The 24,797-nt window shown below is 38.0% G+C and overlaps 1 protein-coding gene across 2 annotated transcripts in view; it reads right to left on the minus strand.

The window, feature by feature from the left end:
* Window positions 1-6,054: 6,054 nt before the first annotated feature.
* Window positions 6,055-24,797, minus strand: part of cbsb (cystathionine beta-synthase b) — a 41,729-nt gene continuing 22,986 nt past the window's right edge. For both annotated transcript variants that reach the window (XR_015498713.1, NM_001014345.3), the window contains 4 exon segments: window positions 19,791-19,925; window positions 17,475-17,583; window positions 12,946-13,030; window positions 6,055-7,177 (listed from right to left, as the gene is read on the minus strand). Coding sequence is in view for 1 of the 2 variants with exons in the window: in NM_001014345.3 (NP_001014367.3) it covers window positions 7,041-7,177; window positions 12,946-13,030; window positions 17,475-17,583; window positions 19,791-19,925 (466 nt within the window). In the remaining variant the exon portion in view is untranslated.

Genomic DNA, 24,797 nt, shown 5'->3' on the forward strand with positions numbered 1-24,797 from the left:
TAATAAGATCTGTGTAAAATTTTGATTGTTGGTCGGAGCCAATAGCCTTGTGGTTAGTGCGTCAACACAGCATCGAGGTGTTTACGGCGATCTGAGTTTGATTCCTGGCTCCTGGTCCTTTGCTGACCCTCCCCGTATCTCTGTTCCCTAAACTTTCCTGTCTCTAAAGGCCCGTGCACACCGAGACGTTATTTTTCTTGCGTTTTTCGTCAACGTTTAATGCCTTGTGACTAAATAAAGGGCGTCAATGTGATTGTGCACACCAACGCGCAAAACGCCAGGTGCAAAAGCGTCATTTTAAAAAAACGCCTCATGCTCGTTTTTTTGTTTTGACGCGCGGCGTCAAACCCTTCTCCACTAATCAGATCTGCACTTTTGTTCACGTGCACGGAGCTGCTGAAGTTACCGTAAACAGCACTTGGAGGCGCTCAAGCGCAAAACTGTCAATGCGAGCGCACATTGAAGAAGATGCCCAGGGGCGATATGAACATGGAGCTGCTTATTGCTCTGTGAACAATAATCATTTCTTCATCACTAGAGCAGGAGCTGCTGCTTGAACCATCCATGCTTGTTAGTGTCACCAGTAAATTTAGCAACAAGCGTGTGAACGTACGCTTCTCCACTTCTTCTGTGTTATAAACGGGTGTCAGAAGCTTATAGTTATGTAGCGCCATCTAACGTCAAAAGAGTGATTTAGCATACTCGTCAGCTTGACGCCAGTGAAAAGCGCTTGGGTTTGAACATTGAAAAATGTCTCGTAAAACACTGCCGATAAATGCAAACTAAAAACGTCCTGGTGTGTAGGAGCCTTTAAGGGCCGTGCTCACCAAGACGTTTGTTGCTCTCGTTTTCCATTAACGTTTAACGCCTTGTGACTAAATAAAGGGTGTCAATGTGATCGTGCCCACCAACGTGCAAAACGCCAGGGGCAAAAGCGTCATTTAAAAAAAAAAAACGCCTCATTCTCGTTTTTTTTTATTTGACGCGCCGCGTTAAAACCTTCTTCACCAATCTGATTGGCACTTTTGTTCACGTGCACAGAGCTGCTGAAGTTACCGTAAACAGCACTTGGAGGCGCTCAAGCGCAAAACTGTCAATGCGAGCGCACATTGAAGAAGATGCCCAGAAGGGATATGAACGTTAGGCTGTTTCTCAATATGCGTTCTTCAGCAGTCTTGCGTCCTCGTGTTCTCGTGTAACTTCATCATCAGCTGCCTAAGTTCAGTTCCAATACTCAAGACCGCAAGTACGGAGGACGTGTGAAACTTCCCGGATGTGTTCTTGATATCGAGGATGCACTAAAGCAGACTTGAGCACCGAACTCGCTCTGGAAGTCCCAGAAGTCTTTGCGACTGGAGATGGGAAGTGCAGCATTTTATTTAGATTTATTATTAAAGTTCAGAGATATAATTTATTTACCTCAGGACTTTCCCTAAATGAAACGGTGAAAGTAAACATTAACATGAACATCTTAATAAAGGAATAAACACATTAAGGGTTTTGAAATTCGTGTTAAAATTAGTTTTATTTATATTGTGCAGGGTATATTTATAATGCTTTAATGCAAAGTATATATTTTGAAGAGGGGAAAAACAATAAATCGTTGTATGAGTGCTGTAATGTTTAAATAATTCCATTTAAAACGTGTGAAGGTCACGTGACCATCAGGAAGAACGCAGCATCTCATTTCTCAAAGGACGCGTTCTCTGCCCTCGCGGACTCCTGAGTTTGTTCTTCCGAGGACACCTGGCAAAACCGGTCTCCACAAGAACACAAGTCCATTCTCTGCGTTCTTGGAATTGAGAAACAGCCTTAGAGTCACCAGCAACTTTAACAACAAGCATGTGAACTTCCTCTCTTCCTCTTCTTCTGTGTTATAAGCGGGTGTCGGAAGCTTAAAGTTGTGTAGCGCCATCTAATGTCATGGAGTGATTTTGCATACTCTTCAGCTTGACGCCAGTGAAAATCACTTGGGTTTGAATGCAGAAAAACGTCTCGTAAAATGCTGATGATAAACGCAAACGAAAAGCGTTTCGGTGTGTAGGAGCGTTAAAATCTGCACTGTCCTATCACAATAAAGGTTAAAACCCCTAAAACATTTGATTGATGGTTTGACATGTTGACTTATAATTGAGGTTGTGACCAAATCTTCCCGCCACTCATGTTCTGGGAGTGTCCAATCTGGATGTTCGACAGTGGTAAATGTTAAAATGATGTCAAAATAACCAGCTTACACACCAAGAAAAGCTTTAAGATTTAATTTCTTAAATCAAAAATTATGTAAATAAGTTGCATTTGAGTGACACAGGTCATAACAATTAGGCGACGCAGTGGCGCAGTGGGTAGTGCTGTCGCCTCACATCAAAAAGGTCACTGGTTCGAGCCTGTGCTGGGTCAGCTGGCGTTTCTGTGTGGAGTTTGCATGTTCTCCCTGCATTCGCGTGGGTTTTCCCCACAGTCCGAAGACATGTGGTACAGGTGAATTGGGTAGGCTAAATTGTCCGTAGTGTATGTGTGTGAATGAGTGTGTGTGTGTGTGGATGTTTACCAGAGATGGGTTGTGGCTGGAAGGGCATACGCTTAGTAAAAACAAGCTGGATAAGTTGGTGGTTCATTCCATTGTAACGAGCCCTGATTAATAAAGGGACTAAGCCAAAAAGAAAATGAATGAATGAATGAAAGTTCATAACAAACGTATGTGTTTTTGGTAGTAATGTCCCTAGAATGTCCCGAGTCTCCAGACAGGGTGTGAGCACAGCCTTGTGGTGCCATAGAGAGTCACTTTCCAAAACCTTTTCTTCAATGTTTCACACTGGTGGAATGAACTTCCCATTTCCCCTCGTGGATTCACTGGTATTCTTCAATGACAATTAGAAACCCAATCTCTTCCAAGAACACACACACACACACACACACACACACACACACACACACACACACACACACACACATATATATATATATATATATATATATATATATATATATATATATTTTTTTTTTTTTTTTTTTTTTTTTTTTTTTTGAAGAAGAAGAAGAAGAAGAAGAAGAAAGCTGGAAATAAGCATTGACTTCCACTGAAGAAAGAAAAATACTAAGAAAGTCAATGGTTACAGGTTTTTTATGTTTCCTTAAAATATCTTCTTTTGTGTTCAACACAAGAAAGAAAGCAAAACAGGTTTGAAACAAGTAAAGAATGAGAAAATGATGGCGGAATTTTCAGTTTAAGGTGAACTATGCGTTTAGACAAATCAGTTTTTTATTGTTGAGCCAGCAGGTGGCGCCATTGGTCATATTTTTCCAGATCATGTAGTTAACGGGATTTAGCACTCACTCATGAGCATGTTGATGTGTCTATTAAGCGTAGCTCTTTATGTATGTTCAAATGACTGTTCAAAGGTTGCCTGACAAAAAGATATTAAAATTAATAATAAACAAATAAACATGACACAAAATGACACAAAATAAAATTAGTAAAACTAGTAGTCTTCTGAGTATTTTTAAATAATGCAACAACTCATCTGAGTGTAAAGCAAAATCATAAATCATAAATCATAAACAGATAAAATAGCATGATACATAAAGATAGCCAGTTCACAGAAAACAGTATTAAATATTATAAAAAATATTATTGGTCACTGTTAACATACTGGCTTTATCTGTTTAAACTGATTTGGTTTATTGGTTTCGTTTAGAATCTAAAATATAAGCTGAATTCTGAAATACAAACTCGGAATTCTAAAATGTAACCAGAATTCATAAATATAAGCAGAATTCTACAACACAAATTTAGAACAGAATAAAATATAAACTCCTAATTCAAAAATATTTACACAGAATTCTGAAACGTAAACACAACATACTGAATAAAAACAGCAATAATAGTTCTAAAATATAATTGAAAAATACTACCAAATTTTTAAGGAACTCAGTTGAATAAAACGGATAGAATAATATTGCATATGATTGTTTTAAAAACAAATAATGAGACAACTGCTGTCAATATTGGTATTATTTTAAATAAAACTCCTGTCACCTAATATCTCAATAAACACAGCTTTTTAAATATAATTATATATTATTTAATATTTTAAATGGACATGGACTGAGCTTCTGTTAATAGTTGTTTTATTACACTTTTTAAGGTGTCTTTTTTAGAGTGTAGCTATATTGAAATTTAATAAATTAGACGTTCTTGCTACATGTTGCAGGTTAGGATTTGGGTTAGCTGCATGTAATTATGCATACTTATTTGTAATTACTATTACAAGTACATAAAAACTTGTGTTAGGGACTAAAGGACACCTTAAAATTAAGTGTTATTTTCATTTTATACAACTAGCCTAAAAGGATGATCACACGACAAATAAGTCATAAATAGAATACTATAAGAAGGTGGAAATAATAATTCAATGTTTACCTGCTGTTTTGTCAATGAAGGTATTGTTGTCTCTTTGCTCAGCTCACCTCTTCATGTCTTCAAATGTCAGTGGTCCGTTCACGTTACACTGACAGTCACATATAATCTTAACCAATGTACACAGTCTGAGTCGATAGGAGCCATGATAATTAGTTCACTCGAGAGATGAACGGTTCAATTCTTTTTCCGGCTTAAACTCATATGATTGGCCCCGTGAGGAATGAATAACTCAGACCCGATAGAGGACTCGAGAGATGAACAGATCAATTCTTTTTCCTTCTCTAAACGCATATGATTGGCCCGTGATGAACGAATGTTTCACACCCGATGGTGGACTCGAGAGATGAACGGATAAATGATTTTTCCTGCTTAAACACATATGATTGGCTTCTGCCTTTCCGCGATGAACGACTCAAAAGATTTGAAATGAACGATACCACCTGCAAAAATGTGCACACGCGTGGATGAATGAATCACTCCCTAAGAGAACTCGTAGTTCCCAAGTCATATCAAAGATTCATTCAAAATGAACGAATTGTTCATGAACGACCCATCACTACCAGACACTTTCTCCGGGGGGGATCCGAGGGGATCCCCAGGCGTTCCCAGGCCAGGACACATTTCGGTCACTTGTATCCGAGATTTTGTCCTTTCCGTCATGGCCCAAAGCTCATGACCAAAGGTGAGAGTAGGAATGTAGATTGATTAGTAAATCGAGAGCTTTGCCTTTTGACTCAGCTTCTTTACCACAATGGACCGGTATATTGATCGCATTACTGCACCTATCTGCCTTGTCAATCTCACGTCCCATCCTTCCCTCACTTGCGAACAAAACCGCAAGATACTTGAACTCCTCCACCTGGGGTAAGGACTTTCCTCCAACCTGGACATGGCAAACCACCTTTTTCCGGTGGAGCACTATGGCCTCGGACTTGGAGGTACTGATTCTCATCTCAGCTGCGTCATACTCGGCAGCGAACCGCCCCAGTGCTTGCTGAAGGTCAATGTTCGATGAAACCAACACAACAACAACATTGTCTGCGAATAACAGAGATGAAATCCTGTGGTCCCCAATCTGGACCGCCTCCAGCCCAAGGCTGCTCTTTGAAATTCTGTCCATACCAATTCTGAACAGAATTGGTGACAAGGGGCAGCCCTGCCAGAGTCCAACATGCACTGGAAACAAGTCTGACTTATTGCCGGCAATGCGAACCAAACTCCTACTATGTTCATACAGGAACAAGACAGAGCCTCTGACCCCATACTCCCACAGCCTCCTCCACAGAATGCCACAAGGGACATGGTCGAATGCCTTCTCCAAGTCCACAAAACACATGTGGACTGGTTGGGCATACTTCCATGAACCCTCGAGTACCCTGGTGAGGGTATAGAGCTGGACCAGTGTACCACAGCTTAGACGAAAACCGCATTGTTCTTCCTGAATCCTAGGTTCAACCATCGGCCGGATCCTCCTCTCCAGTATCCTGGCATAGACTTTCCCCGGGAAGTTGAGTGTGGTCCCCCTATACTTGGAGCACACCCTTCTTAAAAATGGGAACCACCACCACAGGTGAACAGTCCAGAGCATTAATATTTGTATTATATATTAATATGTTCAACACAAACACAATTACTTCAGTAAATAAAGCCTTTATTTGTAACTAGTACATATTATTACAGCAATCCGATTCAATGAAAAGCAAATCAAACGACATGAGATTCATAACAGAAAAATAAGACTTTCTGTTGAGGCAGAGACCTCCAGCAGCATGCAGAGCAACCCCAAACATTCATTCACTCACATGAACTCTTATATACACACAATCTTATTCAGCCTCCATAACTTACAGTTTTGATTTACAAGACCAAAAGAACATAGAAAAATGAAAAGCGTGATCAAATTTCTTAAACACAAGTGTGGTGCGTTTAAAGTAATTTCAAACCACCGTCACTTATTTACACTCAAAATCATGTCTTGTTTTAATACAAGAAAAATACCAAGTCACCCCATCTGGGTGTAGTTTGGTTTCCCAAACACACGAATAGTTTGCTTTGTCAATCATGACCAGTCATGCCTGTAAAGCTCTCCACGTGTAGCGGAGGGATCGTTGTGCTTAGAAGAGCATGATTGAAGAAAGTAAAGTGTCCACGCCTGCTGTAAACTGCCACTGCCACTAGACGGCGCTGCATTCAAGAGATCACCTGAATAAAGCACTTCACCTAAACCAAACCCAATCCTACCAAACCGCATAGCCTACTGAGTTTTTCAAAGAATAAAATAGATTCATGTAAATATATACACCTTAATCAAAATCAAATCTGCAACGTAAACACATCTGCAAATGGGAGCTGATTGACCTGTAAGATTACTTCATCATGACTAATAAAGCACCTAAACTGAACAAAAGCTAAATATTAGAGACTGAAGATTTTTTATAAATGGATCCAGTGAACACAGACTACAGATCAGTCGAATGACATGTAAAGCTACTGACAGGCTCATATATAAAAAGCATAGTTCTTGAAATGGAGCGTGCCACTTGCAGAGAAATAAGCTACAAAAGAAAAATACAAAATTAAGATGGAAAAATAGTTTGCTCCAGAATTGTGATCAGGTTGTTCACTGATCTTCTGACAACGAGCACTCAGACAGCGTGCGTTCCCTTCGTTCACGCATGGTCACGTAGTTGAGCAGGTCAATGGCCGTCACCACCCCGAACACCATCTGCCTCATCTTGGGGGATCCGTCACTCATGTCTGCAACACACAAACTACAGTTCAGACATATTGCAGTGACGGGCTGACCTGCATTTAGCACACACACTAAAAAATAATGATTATTTATTGCCATTGATGGTTTCACAAGGAACTTTGAAGTTCTCCTGAGGAAAAAATAAGTTGGGAATCACTGCTTAATTTAATAAAACCTTAAAAACAGGGAACAAAATTTGTTCTTTAATGGCACTACTGCAAAAAAAACTCTCTTTGAACCTTTAGTTTTAGGTAATGTGTAAGTAATTTGTAATATACAGCGCATTTATTGTGTATGGCCATACACCCAAAGCACTTCACAATCATTACACTCCAAAAAATGCTTTTCTAACTTAGATTTTTTGTCTTGTCTCAAGTCCAAATATCTACAAATTCTTAAATCATGAAGGATCTTCTAGACAAGCAAAACATATTGTCTTGTTTTAAGAAATCATATGCCAAAATAAAGAGAGTTTTTCCTTAAATCAAGCAAAATAATCTGCCAATGGGGTAAGCAAAATAATCTTATCACATATCGAAAAACAAGATTATTTTGCTTACCCCATTGGCAGATTATTTTGCTTGTTTTAAGGTAAAAAATCACTTAATATTAGCAAATTATTTCTTAGAACAAGGCAACATGTTTTGCTTGTCTATAAAATTAATCTCGAATTAAGAATTTTTAGATATTTGGACTACAAACGACAAAAATTCTAAGCAAGAAAAGCATTTTTTGCAGTGTAGGTTTGTGTTTGTGTGTGTGTGTGTGTGTGTGTGGGGTGGGGGGTGGAGGGGTATCCACACCACCACCACCACCAGAGTGCAACATCCACTTGGAGTTAGAGTCAATTCAGTGGATGGGGATGATTGGGAGGCCATGATGGGTAAGGGCGGGACACGGGGGTTACTCCACTACTCTTTATGAGAAGTGCCATGGGATTTTTAATGACCACAAAGAGTCAGAACCTCAGTTTAACGTCTCATTTGAAAGAAAGCACTCACTGACATTATAGTGTCCCTGTCACTATACTAGGGCATTAGGACTCAAACAGACCACAGAGTGAGCGCCCCCTGTTGGCCTCACTAACACCACTTCCAAGTAAAAAAATACATGTAAACTTGCTATTAAATGGAAGTTGCAATAGTTGTTTCTTCCCTGTTGTTCAGTATCTTTGAGTGAACACAGCTTCTCAAAGTCAAGACAGGATTTCATTGCATCAATCCAGAATTGATCTGATGACCTCAGTGACCGGTTGATTTCACCCTCATGTGGAAAAAAAAAAAAGCTACAGGAAAAAACACTTTAAATGAAATTTCGAGAGTACACACTTCAAGAAGAGTTTAAATGGGCTCCCTCCCGTTTGCAGGGCAAGAGGGGAGTTTGAGCTCAGGAAGATCTTGAGAAGTGTAGTTCTTTATTATGGCCCACATTTTGAACATTACATCATTTCAGCACAGTTCTTGATGAAGGAGCTCATAAATTCCCCACTCAAAGGGGACAGATTACACCAAAAAAAAAAAAAAAAACTTTTATAAGGGATTTAAAGACAGTTGTGTGACAATGTATAAATAAATCTAGATTTTAATGGTACAAATTAATTACCTCTATTATTTTATAATCACACTTGATTGGAATTCTCCCATTGTACATGTCATCAGAAGAGGAAAGCCCCGCCCATCAGTGACAATCTTTGCAGGTGTGAGTAGGACCACCGGCCAGTGGTCAGGCTGGCCCGCAGGATCAATGCGAGGACATGTTTGTCAGTATGATCTTTCAGGAATCAGTCCCATTCCTCAATGATCACCACAGCATCAGCTCAGGATACACCCTGGTCCAGGATCATGGATACCTTGGCATCATGCTGCCCATTGAAAATGAATGACTTACGGCTACATTGGCGCTCTCACCGATTTAGATACGAATGCACAGTTAGGGACATCAGAAAGCTAGTGAAGGGGACACTATACTGTCAGTGAGCTCAGTCTTTCGGATGAGACGTTAAACCGAGGTCCTGACTCTCATTGGTCATTAAAAATCCCATGTCACTTCTCGTAAAGAGTAGAGGTGTAACCCCAGTGTCCTGGCCAAAGTCCCTCAATCAGCCCTTCCGATCATGGCCTCCCAATCGTCCCCATCCACCAAATTGGCTCTGTCTCTGTCTCTCCACTCCATCAATAGCTGGTGTGTGGTGAGCGCACTGGCGCCGTTGTCCTGTGGCTGCCGTCGCATTAACAAAGTGGATGCTGCACACTGGTGGTGGTGTGGAAAGCCCCCCTCTCATGATTGAAAAGTGCTTTGGGTGTATGGCCAAACTCAAGAACTGTGTTGATTCAGCTCGTTTTATATAAGTAGTTTGACTAGCAGCAAAAAAAAATGGAGTGCATCAAAAATACACACACAAAAAAAACAAGGCTGGTGTTCTCTATTTGGCTATGTAGGATGCACTGGAAAAAAAAAAAACATTTTATGTATTCTTATGTAATATTTGTTCACTGTAATGTAATTGGAGCGTTTGGTATAATGGCCTTGAACAGGCACACAAAGTGGCAATGTTTCTGCCAAAGAGAGCAAAGCTTGGTGATCCGAAGTTCAGGAAAACACGTGTCTGATATCATGAACTGGGGCCGTATTACTTTAAGCTTCGTGAATAAAACTGTTGTTCTTGAATAGTGTTGCATTTTGTGTGTAAAGTCTGTAGTACATTTTGTTCAGTACCTGTCATATGATGCAGATAATTGTGTACAATGTTTCTTTGAGAACCTGTATTTAATGTAGTCTTTGATTGTTTTTGGCAGCAGAATGAAGGATGATTTCGAAGTGTTTGATGGGACGGTGAGCCTTTTATGTCATGACGCTTAAACAAATTGCTTAACAACACTTCTAAATGCATTGGTTTCACACCCTCACAAATGTATTTTGGCTGGATATTTGATATTAAAGGGAATCTATTATTCTATATATGTATGAATCTCTCTCTCTCTAAATATATATATATATATATATATATATATATATATATATATATATATATATATATATATCATACTTTAAATGAGATTATGATTTTTCAAAAAATGTGTCAGCATAGTGGCAGATTCAAAAGCAAGACCAGCGTCCTATGCTAATGAGGGTAACATTGTTACTAATGGGTTGGACTTTCAACTTCTGATGTAATGTACAACGATATAATGTCAATCAGAATGCTTCTGCAGACTCTTTTTATCAAGTGTGATTATAAAAATGAAATTGGTCAGATTTTACCATTACGTCCCATTCACACGGGGCATCAGCGTCAACTCATTTTGAATGGATGACGTCAAGCGTTGACGATCTGAACTGTGGGTCTGTCGGCAGCGCTTCAGTGGTGGGCTTTGGTGGGACTTTCTCAACTTTTCAAGCGCCAACGGCAACGTCAGCCAACCAGTTCGCTGTATGCAAATACATCAGCTCAGACAGTAGCTGATTGCTGACTAATTCCATTGGCTGACGCTGTTATGACGACCACATCAGACCCAACTTCAGACACACCCTCTGTCAAGCATTGACGGTGAAGCCCCATGTGAATCAGGCATTAGAAGCTGGTTATATTCACAGACTGTTGTCCCACAACTATGTTTAAACCCTTTATAAAAGTGATTTTTACATGTTAGGACCCCTTTAAATCTTTTGAAATGCATGTTTTTAACCAAAGAATACAAACCAGGCCTGATTAACAGGATAATATTGAAAAAGGACATCAGATCAAGAAGAACAATATTTAGGCCAACACAGAATTTTTTTATATTAACTTTAGTAATATAATTGAATAATATGCTAGTGTTTATATAATTTATGCACAATACGATTTGTAAACAAGTAATATTTTCAGTAGAGGTGTTAACCAACACTGGTCTCATGGTTTCATTTGGTCATGATTATCATGCCATCGATTTGGTTCAATTCGATATCTCGGTGCATCACAGTGCATTGAAGATGAACAATTGATTTACATAAGCAATTTTATATTTTACTTCGCAGCACAACAATTTTTGTCTTACAAATAGTATATAAATATAAATATATTTATACATTTTAAAACAGTTTTGTCCTTTGAAACAAGCAGTCAGATATATGAACTTTTAAAAATTTAAGAACATGCACAGAACAACATGAGCATTTAAAGCAAATTAACAAATGTAAATATTATCCCGCTACCTTTCTGAGCATTGCTGAGTGAGTTCTTACAAAGAAATAGCAAAAAAAATAAAATAAAAATAAAAATGTTCTGCAGATTCTGACCAGCCTTAGTTATGGGGAAACATAGATAAAAAAAACAAAAAACAAAAGTGCTGTAATTTATTTATCCCAAACCACCATTGCATGTTTTTTTAATTAACTATTTTCTATCAATAATACATTTTCAAACTGTATTTTATGTCAGTGATGGCAAAGCTTAATTTTCCCATGATTCCAGTCAACAATAATCCTTCAGAAATCATTTCAATATAATAATTTGCATTGTTTTTATAATCCAGGGTTTCTACAGGTTTCATCAAGTTCAATTTAGGACTTTTTAGGACCATTTTAAGACCATAATCAATGACAAAATGACCATAATGAATGACCTTTTATAAGGTCAATTTAAAACTGTAAAAAAAAAAAAAAAAACATTAAAAACAAATATTATTGTAAGGAAGATAATTAAACCATATTAATGAGTAAACAGAGTTAATAAATAAATCTCTTAAAACTGTTATTAAAATACATTGTTAATGATTGGATGGGTGTTGGCCCAATTGGATATAACTTAACAAGGAAAATTTCCATCCATTTAAAATTAAGACCTACAAAACACTATTTCAGTGGACTTTAGGCCTATTTTTTATTTTTATTTTTATTTAAAACCTATTTAAGACAATTGAAGATTATATATATGAATGAAAATATTCATGAGATATTAAACAGCCCAGCTAAAATCCAACAATTAAAATTCATTGCATGTGTAAATTAAATCAGCATTTTTGAAAAGTTGCTTATATTCTAAAGCGCAGAAATTAAACAAGGTATCTGCAAAGAACACCGATCAAAATTTAAGATTTAGAGACTTATTTAGAGACTAGAGACTTATTTCTCTCAGATAAGCTGCGGTCACATTAGAGTTTGAGCATGCGATATTCTGTCGTGCGGCGCTGCGAAAAGGGGCGGGATTAAACAAGCTTATTAGACATATTAAAACCGAGCGATTGCTACATGTTTTAAACTTCTGTCCAGAGAGGTCATGTTTTAATCCTCGATTGTTTTCACGCAGTCAAGTGATGCTATTTCGCAGGTCAGAGTTCACCAGCTTGAACTTTGCACCGCAGCAACCTGCGAAACCGGTCTGACGCATCCTCGTGCATATGAATGGGAGTCTATGGGAGAAAAAGCCCAGTGTGACTGCAGCTTTATTGGTGTTCATCTGGCAGCAGATGGTAATCATCTTAATAATCTCTGTTGGTAATTATCTTAATTTTATGACAAACTCCATCCAACAGGCAGCCAAACTTTCCAGTTTCAAGAGACCAAGCAAGACTGCAAGCCATTCTAAAGTGAATAAAACCCTCAACAGCGTGCCCATATTTTCAGCCACAAGTGCATTATAATTAAAAGCTGACCACTGTGAATTTTCACCATTTCACGGTCTTATCTACTTGTTAAAATTTATCAAAAAGCAAAACCATTACTATACAAAGTAGCTCCATACAAAGCAGCTTTTAGAAGAAAAGGTGGAACAGTGTCAAAGAAGTTGACTTACACTGAATCTGTTCATGCACAACAAGGGCGAAATGATCCGTCTCAAGGATACGTGAGAGTTTGCCAAGGTTATCAGTCAGACGCACCTACAGGGAGAGAAACAAGATGACTATTGAGGGCTCACATTACTTCTGTGACAACTGGTTAAGCAACACTCAGCATGCTGACGTTCATTTGGAAATGTTCAATTAACACTTGATTATTTTTCAAATACTACCTGCTTCTCTATCCAAGCGTCGGAAAACAACACACAAGTCTTTGTTAATATGAATAGACATGTAATTTGCTGGGCAAGGCAGCAGCGCAGTAGTTGTGCTGTCGCCTCACAGCAAGAAGGTCACTGGGTCACTGAGCCGAGGTTCGAACCAGTGACCAAGTAACCTTCTTGCTGTGAGGCGACAGCACTACCTACTGCGCCACTGCCTCGCCCAGCAAATTACACAATTGGCGTTTCTGTGTGGAGTTTGCATGTTCTCCCTGCCTTCGCATGGGTTTCCTTCGGGTGCTCCAGTTTCCCCCACAGTCCAAAGACATGCGGTACAGGTGAATTGAGTAAGCTAAAATTGTCCGTAGTGTATGTATGTGTGTGAATGTGTGTGTGGATGTTTCCCAGAGATGGATTGTGGCTGGAAGGGCATCCGCTGCGTAAAAACTTGCTGGATAAGTTGGCGGTTCATTCCGCTGTGGCGACCCCGGATTAATAAAGGGACTAAGCCGACAAAAAAATGAATTAATGAATGTATTTGCTCTAAATAAACACGTTCCCAATAGACTTTGCGCATTTGACATTGTTAGTTCAATTGTGTTTCAATGTACAATGTTATTTTATTTTCAAATAAGCTCTTATCTGACTATATTTTTCAATATGAGATGGTTTTGAATATTTAAGTGGTTCAAGTGACTCAATTCCGATTTTTTTCTCCCATGTGGCACAGATCAGAAATTACCCATGTACATGTAAGCAGGAAGAAAAAAATATATAAATCACATGGATTTTCCGATTTCGCAGATTCAGGCCTTGCTCATATGTAAAAATTAGTGCTGTCAAAATTAACGCGTTAACGCATGCGATTAATTTGAAATAATTAACACAGATCAATATATTCCTGTCTATTCTATCTAGTTACCTATCTGTCCTTATACATATACTTTTTTTTTAAACTTTTAATCTGCACCACGGGTGCGGCAACTTCCTCCTGCTGTTTCCTGAATCTGCAAGTCTTTATTATACAAATTATAAAGAATGTCTGCTTCTCAATTTCTACGAGGGGTGTCATTCATGTATTTTAAGATGCACTCGGTCAGAAGACAAGCGCATGAGATATCATGACAGTGTTTTTGATCGTCAGCATGATGTAGGCTTATAGTGACAATAATATTTATACAATATGGTTAATATAATGATATTTATACATGATCAAACTAGTGTGCAACTTAAGCAACTTTTTTTTACATTTATTTTTGTAGTTCTGCCCAAACAAATATTTCTTGCATTTTTTAATTAAGTTCATTTGATTGACAATTTAAAAGCTGTTAGCTACGTTTGATGTTTTATTGTTGAGTTAAACATGTTTTTTAAGGGTCTCTGACACATTGCTTTTATTATTTATCTTTATTTTATTAATCAACATTAACTGTGTGCGTCAGCAGGCAGTTTTTGTTATGCTCATTATTTTCTAGGCCCCCTCAAAACACACAGGCACCCACATTTCCAGTGTGGATTATAATTTTATTTTAAAAATAAATAAAAAAAGTAGTTTTTTAATTTGTCAACTCTCGTTATTTCCTTTATATGGCTTTTGTGCTTTTATAGAATGGGAGTTGGTAAACATATTCAAGGGCATGCACAGATTTTTAATACTTTATTATTATTATTATTATTATTTTCCATATTTGCAATATCTGTATTTTGTCTTTTTTTTTTGCAGTCCACTTAGAATCCAACAAGGAAATCAATGTTTTCTTTATTGTCATTGATTGTTTTGAAATTCAAATGGCATTAACATGCCTGTGTTTTTATTCCTGTAATAAATATGGCTGTCAAGCCAGGATCTTGATGGTTTATTGTGGGTATGTTGTTTACATGAAGAAATCTGTGTTACAAGTAAACAAAAAATTCTTATAATGAATTATATTTTGAATTTAAATAGTATTTGTCTTGCGTTTACATTAATTTTACACTCGAATAGACAAAATTACAAGTTTCAGCCTTTTAAATGCGATTAATCGCATTAATTTTTTTTAGAAGTGCGATTAATTAGTAAATTTTTTTAATCGATTGACAGCACTAGTAAAAATGTATTCGATATAAATCGAATCTGTGCCCTCGTGTCTTCAGTATAAGCAGGAAGAACAGATTTTCACCTGCCAATGCATCATTGAGTCATGCATCATTAAAACCTGTGGCGAATGACATCAACTCTGATACTTTCATTTCAGAATAGACTTCAGCAGAGTTCCAAACCTTAAGTCTCATATAAGGGGACTAAAACGTTTTTATATTGTCATATAGCATATGTATTTAAGCATGTTAACAAGAGAGAGCGTAACATCCACCACAAAATAAACTAATATAAAACTGTGGCATACAATACGTGCATAAATCGAGACATGGACATTGCAGTAAGATGCCAACTGGTTTAAAAAGGCCTAGATTAAAAGAAGATGGCCAAATGACAACTTTTCTGTCATAAACTATAGTAAAACAATGTGTCAAAAAGAATTCCTTAAAAAATGAAACCCTGCGAACGCATTAAAAAGAGGAATGGAGAAAAGAGTGCACTTTTATTATCAGCTGTCAGTCAGCTTTTACTCTTTTTTTCCTGGTCATTGCGTATTTGCCATGTGCCATTTAAGCCTAGTTCCCACTACAGGATTTTAAGCCTGATTTGAGCATGATTTGGAAGTTAATGAGCTCGCCGACAGATCGGGCTGTGATCGGGAAGAAATCTGCGGGTGCACGGCGCTCGCCAGTCTTTATGTGTGAACTACTAAACAACGCATTAACAAGGCTCGCGGACGCGTCGCCAACACCTCGCAGACGGAAATCCAATATTTAGCAAGCTGAATATTCGGCCGACTCAACCCCACGTGTGGTCAGATGTAGTGACGAGCTGCAGCCAATGAGAGAGCATATCAGCATGAGCTGAATGCCTGTGTGCTCAGGAGCTCAGCAGAAACATCTGTGATTGGTCAGAATGAGCATCGGTGCACTCGCTTCATTCCGCCTTAACACAGACATGAGACTAAGATATATTAACAGTGGAACTAGAATTCTGTAACTATTAGAATTACCATACTGCTCATTCTGACCGTTCTCATATAAAACGCCATATTGTCACAACATATTTACATTCAAAGCTTCTATTGAGATATTAAAATTAAGCTTTGAATGTCTGGCATTATATTTAATGACACCATTACCCTACAAAATATTATCTTTTTTGGTAATACAGCCTATAAATATGTAGTTAAGATACTAAAACACTTAAAGGTCTTGGCTTTCATTTTCACTTTCAAACAGGAGCTATTTTGCAGCACAGAAGATGCTGTTTTGAAAGATATCTGAAGTAAATTGATGTTTTTGCCATCACAAAGTTTTGTTTATGTTAGCAGGAAGTTGCTAGGCAAAAAAATGCACAAATATTTAAAGTCACAGAGAAAAGTATCAGACATGCATGCAGTCATTTTGACCAATATGGTAATTTAAGGCAGAAATGCTCAGTTCTTTACTGTTTTGTAATAAAAAAAAAAAAATAAGAATGTCAGAAAGAAATACACTGATAGTTAGAAAACGGCAGGGTGTTATAGATATGTTCGTTTAATTTCAAAGAGTTATAAAATTACAAAAATTAAAAACTCTCTGTGTATCTATCCACGCGAACCTTGCAGATGAGTGATTGATCCGCTGATGCATCAGCTGATTTGACGATGTTTTTAAATGCTTCCTCTAATACTTGAAACGCTGTCAGTGATGTAATCCGCAAACAAGCAGCCAATAGTGTTCAGCTTTTTTCTGACGACTCCTCCCTAAAAATTTCATTGGCTGTGGTTTGGTTGCTTGAATGAGCTGATGGGGAATGAGTTGTTACCAGATCATGTAGTGTGTGACCCCCCTCTTGTGGATCATTCACGTAGTGCCGTGTAGTGTGAACACCACAGCGATTAAAAGACAAAAGTCAAGTCATGTAGTGAACAGCACAGCGATCTGCTGATGTTTAAAATCCTGTAGTGTGAACTAGGCTTTAAATGCATACAATCGGATACAAGTCACTTTTAAATGATGATGTAAGCAAGTCAGCAAAAATAAATAAATAAATAAATAAATAAATCGGAGTTGACCATCAAGATCTGCAGTGTAAATGCGGCCTAAATGTTAAGGTAAAAATGCAAAAAAACAGCATGCTCTTCTGATTTATGAAGGGCTATTTTTAACAAGTTGTGTGAAATCTTTCTCTTGATCCTTCTGTTGTGCGTACAGTACGACAGAAAAAAAAAGATAGTGTGTGAATGTGTTATGTGTGCACCCACCTGTTTAAACTGTTTGTAGAGCACTTTGCTTATGGGATCGGATGGTCTGACCTTGCCAGCCAGAACAGACGCGAGCATGTTCCCCAACGTGACCATCCCCAGAATATGCCTACAGGGGGAAAACCAGACACCAGTCAGAGCCACACCTCACTGCACTCGGCATCTGCTTTATCATTCAGGTATTCTGGGGTTAAGGACTTCACACTCTATTAAGCCTCAATCTTGGTCCTGGAAGACCTCAGTACTGTACATTTGGAACTTCTCCCTTTCTCCGACACACTCTGGCAATGAGTTCATGAATTAAATCAGATGTACCAGCACTGAGAATCTATTAATATGATCAAAAACTGATAAAAGTTTTGTTCAAAAGGCATTTATTTGTCTTTGAATTGTTCCCTTGAAAGGATATAAATTGATTTCAGTTATGTACGTACACGTCAATATGATTCATTCCAGAATTGCATTTCAGACCTTATTCGATTCATTTTCATTAAACAGGAATGACATACAATTATTCGGCCCCTTTAAATTTGTTGATTTTTTTTATATTTCCCAAATTATGTTTAACAAAGCAAGGAAATTTTCACAGAATGTCTGATAATATTTTTTCTTCTGGAGAAAGTCTTATTTGTTTTATTTCAACTAGAATAAAAGCAGTTTTTAATTTTTTAAAAACCATTTAAGGACAAAATTATTAGCCGCTTTAAGCTATATATTTTTTTCAGATATTCTACAGAACAAACCATCGTCATACAATAACTTGCCTAATGACCCTAACCTGCCTAGTTAACCTAATTAACCTAGTTAAGCCTTTAAATGTCACTTTAAGCTGTACAGAAGTGTCGTGAAAAAATATCTAGTCAAATATTATTTACTGTCATCATGACAAAGATAAAATAAGTCAGTTATTAGAAATGAGTTATTAAAACTATTATGACTAGAAATGTGTTGAAAAAAAAAACTCTGTTAAACAGACATTGGGGAAAAAAAATAAACAGGGGGGCTAATAATTCTGACATCAACTGTTTAATAAAAATCTAAGCTTGAATTTAATAAAACTGAATGTAAATTAAAGCAAAATGCTTAAACGTTATGGAGAACATTTTGTTTGTTGTTGATAATTGTGGTTTAAATAATTGTTCCACTTTTTAAACCACTAAAAAGTTGACAATAACATCATTTTGTGCTTCAGTTTCAGATGCTAACCTAAAACCAAATACCAGACTGCATGTCTAAAAGAGAGTTTATACTATTATTTAAATAGAGTGAATGAGAAAAATCTTTGAAAACTCACAATAACCAAGTTGACATATAATTAATGTATTATTGATTCAATATAAATTTTTTACAAATTAATGAGAGACAAATTAACCAGAATGTCTTTCAGAGTTTCCCACCAGAGGAAGTGATATCATCTGGAGAAAGTCCAAGTTGTTTTTTTTGTCAGTGCCTCACAGATTGTTATGCTATTTTATACCCAATGTTGACCAGACCATAGGGACAGGTACAACAATTATTTGGTTTAACCAAAATTACAAATATTTCCTAGAAATAAAATTAAAAGTTTGTTTCATGCTAATGTTTATTTAACTTAAAAAATTTTTGATTATAATTGAAGCTGAATGCAAGATTGAGGAGGGAGAAACAGTCAAAAAATATGCAAGTAGGTATGGTGGGAATGTTAAATTTAATATCTTCAAGACAAAATGTCTCTAAATACACACACAAATACTCTTTATAGAGAAAAACTGATATAATTTTCATATTTAAAATAGAAAGTAACATATTAACTTGCACATTAGTATAAATTTTTCCCAGGAATAAAATTAAAACAATTATTATATCCTTAAATATGAGCCATCTTTTGCAATTGGGCGTCAATACCTGTAACTGATCATTCAGAATTTTTTCTAACATTGCAAGGTTATTTCTGTGCAATCATGATGCGCGGTTATATCCACAGGCGCTGCTGATAATCCGCGAGTCAGGCGAGTTGGGTAATAAAAAATGATTAGGATTAATTGCAAATGGGTGAATGACATTGATTATTAATGATTATTAATAATTTTTTATGATTTTTGTTTGTATTTTTAAAACATATTCTGTACAATATGAATGTGTTTTAATGCATTTTACATCATGCAAACAGCACACTAATAAAAAAAGGATCTATTAGGCTTTAAATGTCAAATCTGTGTGACACTGCATTGATACAAGTGATTTGGAATCTCCTCCAGGCCATAAGACTAAAACCTTAAAAGACTTGACAAACTGGTCAAGCTCTGGATGAACTGGTTTCTTGTTTAAATGACCTACCCAGCCTCGTCCACCACAGGAGCCTGGTCAAATGCCTTTTCTTTGAGGATCTGAATGGTCTTCTTGATGGACACCAAAGGAAGCACCGTCAGTGGAGCCGAGAGGCGAAGCTCCTGAAGAGTCAAATTCCACCACCTACAAGAGAAGAATGGACATTTACATTAAGTCATTTAGCAGACGCTTTTGTCCAAAGCGACTTACAATTGAGGAAGTATTTAGCAATCCAACAAGAAGAGGCAATAAACACAAGAACTGCTGATTAAACAAAAGAACTGTCAGTGCTTAGAGAATTAGCTGAAATTAGCTGAGAAATGCTGGCAACAGGATTTTTTTCCTTTCTTTTTTTGAGGGAGGGAGAAGATTATAAAAACTTGGTAATCTAAGGCCCTGTTCGCACCTTGTATTGAGATGCATTTTCGTCGATTCGATCACAAGTGGACAAAAGAAACACATTACCATTCACACCTGGCATTTAAAGGGTGCTTTCACTCCTGTAGATTGTCGATTGCTTTGTTCCGAAACAGGGATTAAAATGGTTACAATGTTGCACTTTCTTTTTGGTGCTGTTCACTTTCACACAGCAAAGTTTCTAAACAGACCAAAATAGCTATTCACGGATTGTTTAGCAGAGTCCCGCTCAGCTGTCATGCATCCTTATTTTAATTTATGGCAATTAGCAATAAGACAAAATAAGCGAAAAGCTGCGCTTTAATTTTATATAGTGACAACCACAGACGTCATCACCAAATATACATCATCACAGAAGTAAGACTTTCTCATACAGAGCTGTTGGCTAGAATTATGCATCATAGGCTTTACATTATAGAGAGAAATAACAGATAAACAAAGACTGTTTGGTCAATTTTCCTAACGAATAAAGAGCACTCTGTAATATTTCAACATGCCTTCACTTTCGTATTTAAAATGAAACACATTTAGGTAGGAAAGACATTCCGGCCTACTTATCATTCTCTCTTCATATAGCCATATACAGTTGAAGACACCGACAAAGCACTTGAGTACTTTACTGTATTGTTTTACTTTACACTTATCTTTTGTTGTCAGTGCACTTTTATTATGTGTTTTCTAATTCCTGTTGTTACTAACACTCGCAAAACACGGGAAGTGCGCTGCAGGCGTAATCCTCACAACCTTCGTTCAATACATGTATCTACTATTTCACAACTCTCTCTCTCTCCGTGGGCCTCTGGAATTGTCAATCAGCTGTTAACAAGGCTGATTTTATTACCTCCATAGCTACATATTCTGACTATAATCTCATGGCTCTAACTGAGACCTGGTTGAGGCCGGAGGACACTGCTACACATGCTACTCTTTCTGCTAATTTCTCTTTTTCCCACACTCCTCGTCAGACAGGGAGAGGGGGTGGGACTGGACTACTAATTTCAAAGAATGGAAATTTACTCTGATACCGTCCCTGCCAACAATCAGCTCCTTTGAATTCCATGCAGTCACCATTATCCACCCCTTCTACATAAATGTGGTTGTCATCTACCGCCCACCAGGTAAATTAGGTCACTTCCTAGATGAACTGGATGTTCTTCTCTCATCTTTTTCTAATTTTGACACTCCCTTATTGGTGCTAGGTGACTTCAACATTTACGTTGACAAACCGCAAGCTGCAGACTTTCAGACTTTGCTTGCCTCTTTTGACCTAAAAAGAGCACCTACTTCTGCTACCCACAAATCAGGTAATCAGCTAGACCTTATTTACACACGACACTGCTTCACTGATCAAACAATAGTAACTCCACTACAAATATCTGATCATTTCCTTCTGTCTCTCAACATCCACATTACTCCTAAACCGCCACACACTCCAACACTGGTTACCTTTCGCAGAAACCTACGATCTCTCTCACCCAATAGACTATCCACCATTGTTTCAGACTCTCTTCCTCCATCTCGCAAACTCACTGCACTTGATTCGAACAGTGCCACTAATACACTCTGCTCCACACTAGCATCATGTCTAGACCGATTATGTCCTCTTGCATCCAGGCCAGCCCGTGCCAGTCCTCCTGCACCCTGGCTCTCGGATGCTCTCCGTGAGCATCGCTCAAAACTTCGGGCTGCGGAGAGAATTTGGCGGAAAACTAAAAATCCTGCACATCTCTTAACATACCAAACTCTTCTGTCCTCTTTCTCAGCTGAGGTTACTTCTGCAAAGCAGACGTATTACCGTCTGAAAATCAACAATGCCACTAATCCTCGCCTACTTTTTAAAATATTTTCCTCCCTCCTCTATCCTCCTCCTCCACCCGCATCCTCCACACTTACTACTGATGACTTTGCTACATTCTTCTGCACCAAAACTGCAAAAATCAGTGCTCAATTTGCTGCACCTACAACAAACACGCAAGATACAACACCAACACCACACACACTCACCTCTTTTTCTCAGCTCTCTGAGTCTGAGGTGTCCAAACTTGTGCTATCTAGCCATGCAACCACCTGTCCACTCGATCCCATTCCCTCTCATCTCTTGCAAGCCATCTCTCCTGCAGTCATACCAACACTGACTCACATAATTAACACATCTCTTGACTCTGGTTTATTCCCCACTACATTTAAGCAGGCTAGGGTAACCCCACTGCTAAAGAAACCCAACCTGGACCATACGCTACTTGAAAACTACAGACCAGTATCCCTGCTTCCATTCATGGCCAAGATTCTGGAGAAAGTAGTGTTCAATCAAGTCCTGGACTTTCTTACTCAAAACAATCTCATGGACAACAAGCAATCCGGCTTTAAGAAAGGCCACTCAACTGAGACTGCCCTGCTCTCGGTCGTGGAGGATCTCAGACTGGCTAAAGCAGACTCTAAATCATCAGTCCTCATTTTGCTGGACTTGTCAGCTGCTTTTGACACTGTCAACCACCAAATCCTGCTATCTACGCTCGAGTCACTGGGCGTTGCGGGCACTGTTATACAATGGTTCAGATCTTACCTCTCTGACAGGTCATTCAGGGTGTCTTGGAGAGGAGAGGTGTCCAACCTACAGCATCTAAACACTGGGGTACCTCAAGGCTCTGTTCTTGGGCCACTTCTCTTCTCCATCTACACATCATCTCTAGGACCAGTCATCCAGAGACATGGATTCTCCTACCACTGCTATGCTGATGATACCCAGCTATACCTCTCTTTTCATCCTGATGATCCCTCAGTTCCAGCTCGTATCTCAGCCTGCCTGTTGGATATTTCACACTGGATGAAAGATCATCATCTTCAGCTGAACCTCGCAAAAACGGAAATGCTTGTAGTTTCTGCCAACCCGACTCTACACCATAACTTTTCAATCCAGATGGATGGGGCAACCATTACTGCATCCAAAATGGTGAAAAGCCTTGGAGTAACGATTGATGACCAACTAAACTTCTCTGACCACATTTCTAGAACTGCTCGATCGTGCAGATTTGCACTCTATAACATCAGAAAGATCCGACCCTTCTTATCTGAACATGCAGCTCAACTCCTTGTTCAAGCTCTTGTTCTCTCCAAGCTGGATTACTGCAACTCTCTACTAGCTGGGCTTCCAGCTAACTCTATCAAGCCTCTTCAACTGCTCCAGAATGCAGCAGCACGAGTTGTCTTCAATGAACCTAAACGAGCACATGTCACTCCGCTGCTCATCCGTTTGCACTGGCTGCCAGTTGCTGCTCGCATCAAATTCAAAACTCTGATGTTTGCCTACAAAGTGACTTCTGGCCTTGCACCTTCTTATCTGCACTCACTTCTGCAGATCTATGTGCCCTCCAGAAACTTGCGTTCTGTGAATGAACGTCGCCTCGTGGTTCCATCCCAAAGAGGGAAAAAATCACTTTCGCTCACGCTCACGCTCAATCTGCCCAGTTGGTGGAATGAACTCCCTAACTGCATCAGAACAGCAGAGTCACTCGCTATTTTCAAGAAACGACTAAAAACTCAACTATTTAGTCTCCACTTCACTTCCTAATCTGCAATTGCCTCTGAATATCACACTAACTGTACAAAAAAAAAAAAAAAAAAAAAAAAAAAAAAAAAAAACTACTAACACTTCCCTTCTTAGACTTTACAGACCTGAAACTTGTCTTTAGTACTTATTCATTGTTGCTCTTAGTTGTGTAAATTGCTTCCTTGTCCTCATTTGTGAGTCGCTTTGGATAAAAGCGTCTGCTAAATGACTAAATGTAAATGTAAATGTAAGTCAGAATTATTAGCCCCCCTTTGATTTTCTTTTCTGTTTTATATATTTCCCAAATGATGTTTAGCAGAGCAAGGACATTTTCACAGTATGTCTGATAATATTTTTTCTTCTGGAGAAAGTCTTATTTATTTTATTTTGGCTAGAGTAAAAGCAGCTTATATTTTTTAATAACCATTTTAAGGTCGATATTATTAGCCCCTTTAAGCTATATATTTTTTCGATAGTCTACAGAACAAACCATCGTTATACATTAACTTGCTTAATTACCCTATCCTGCCTAGTTAACCTTCAAATGTCACTTTAAGCTGTACAGAAGTATCTAGTCAAATATTATGTACTGTCATCATGGCAAATATAAAACGAATCAGTTATTAGAAATGAGTTATTAAAACTATTTTGTTTAGAAATGTGTTGAAAAAATCTCTCTGTTAAACAGAAATTGGGGAAAAAAATAAACAGGGGGGGCTAATAATTTTGACTTCAACTGTATATAGATATTACATATCCATAATACACTGTGATACAGCCTGGTTCGGTTTATTTTGCTTTCTTACTACAATCGATCCGCTCCAGAGTTGGTTTCAATCGAGCCGAGACCACCTCCTTCAGGTGAAGTCGGGTTGCAGGATTCACATGTGCCAAATGAACCACGCTAACTAGGAAACGCGCCAGGTTCCGGAACAAAAGTCTTGGTGTGAAAGCACCCTAAATGGGTCTCTTTTGCCCATTTCGACTACTTTCACTTCTTATAACTTACAAAAATCTAAATCAAAAGTACAAGTACCAGAACAATTAAAAGT

The sequence above is a fragment of the Danio rerio genome, chromosome 9 (genome assembly GCF_052040795.2).
Source record: "Danio rerio strain M-AB ecotype USA chromosome 9, GRCz13ab, whole genome shotgun sequence".
Lineage (NCBI taxonomy): Eukaryota > Metazoa > Chordata > Actinopteri > Cypriniformes > Danionidae > Danio > Danio rerio.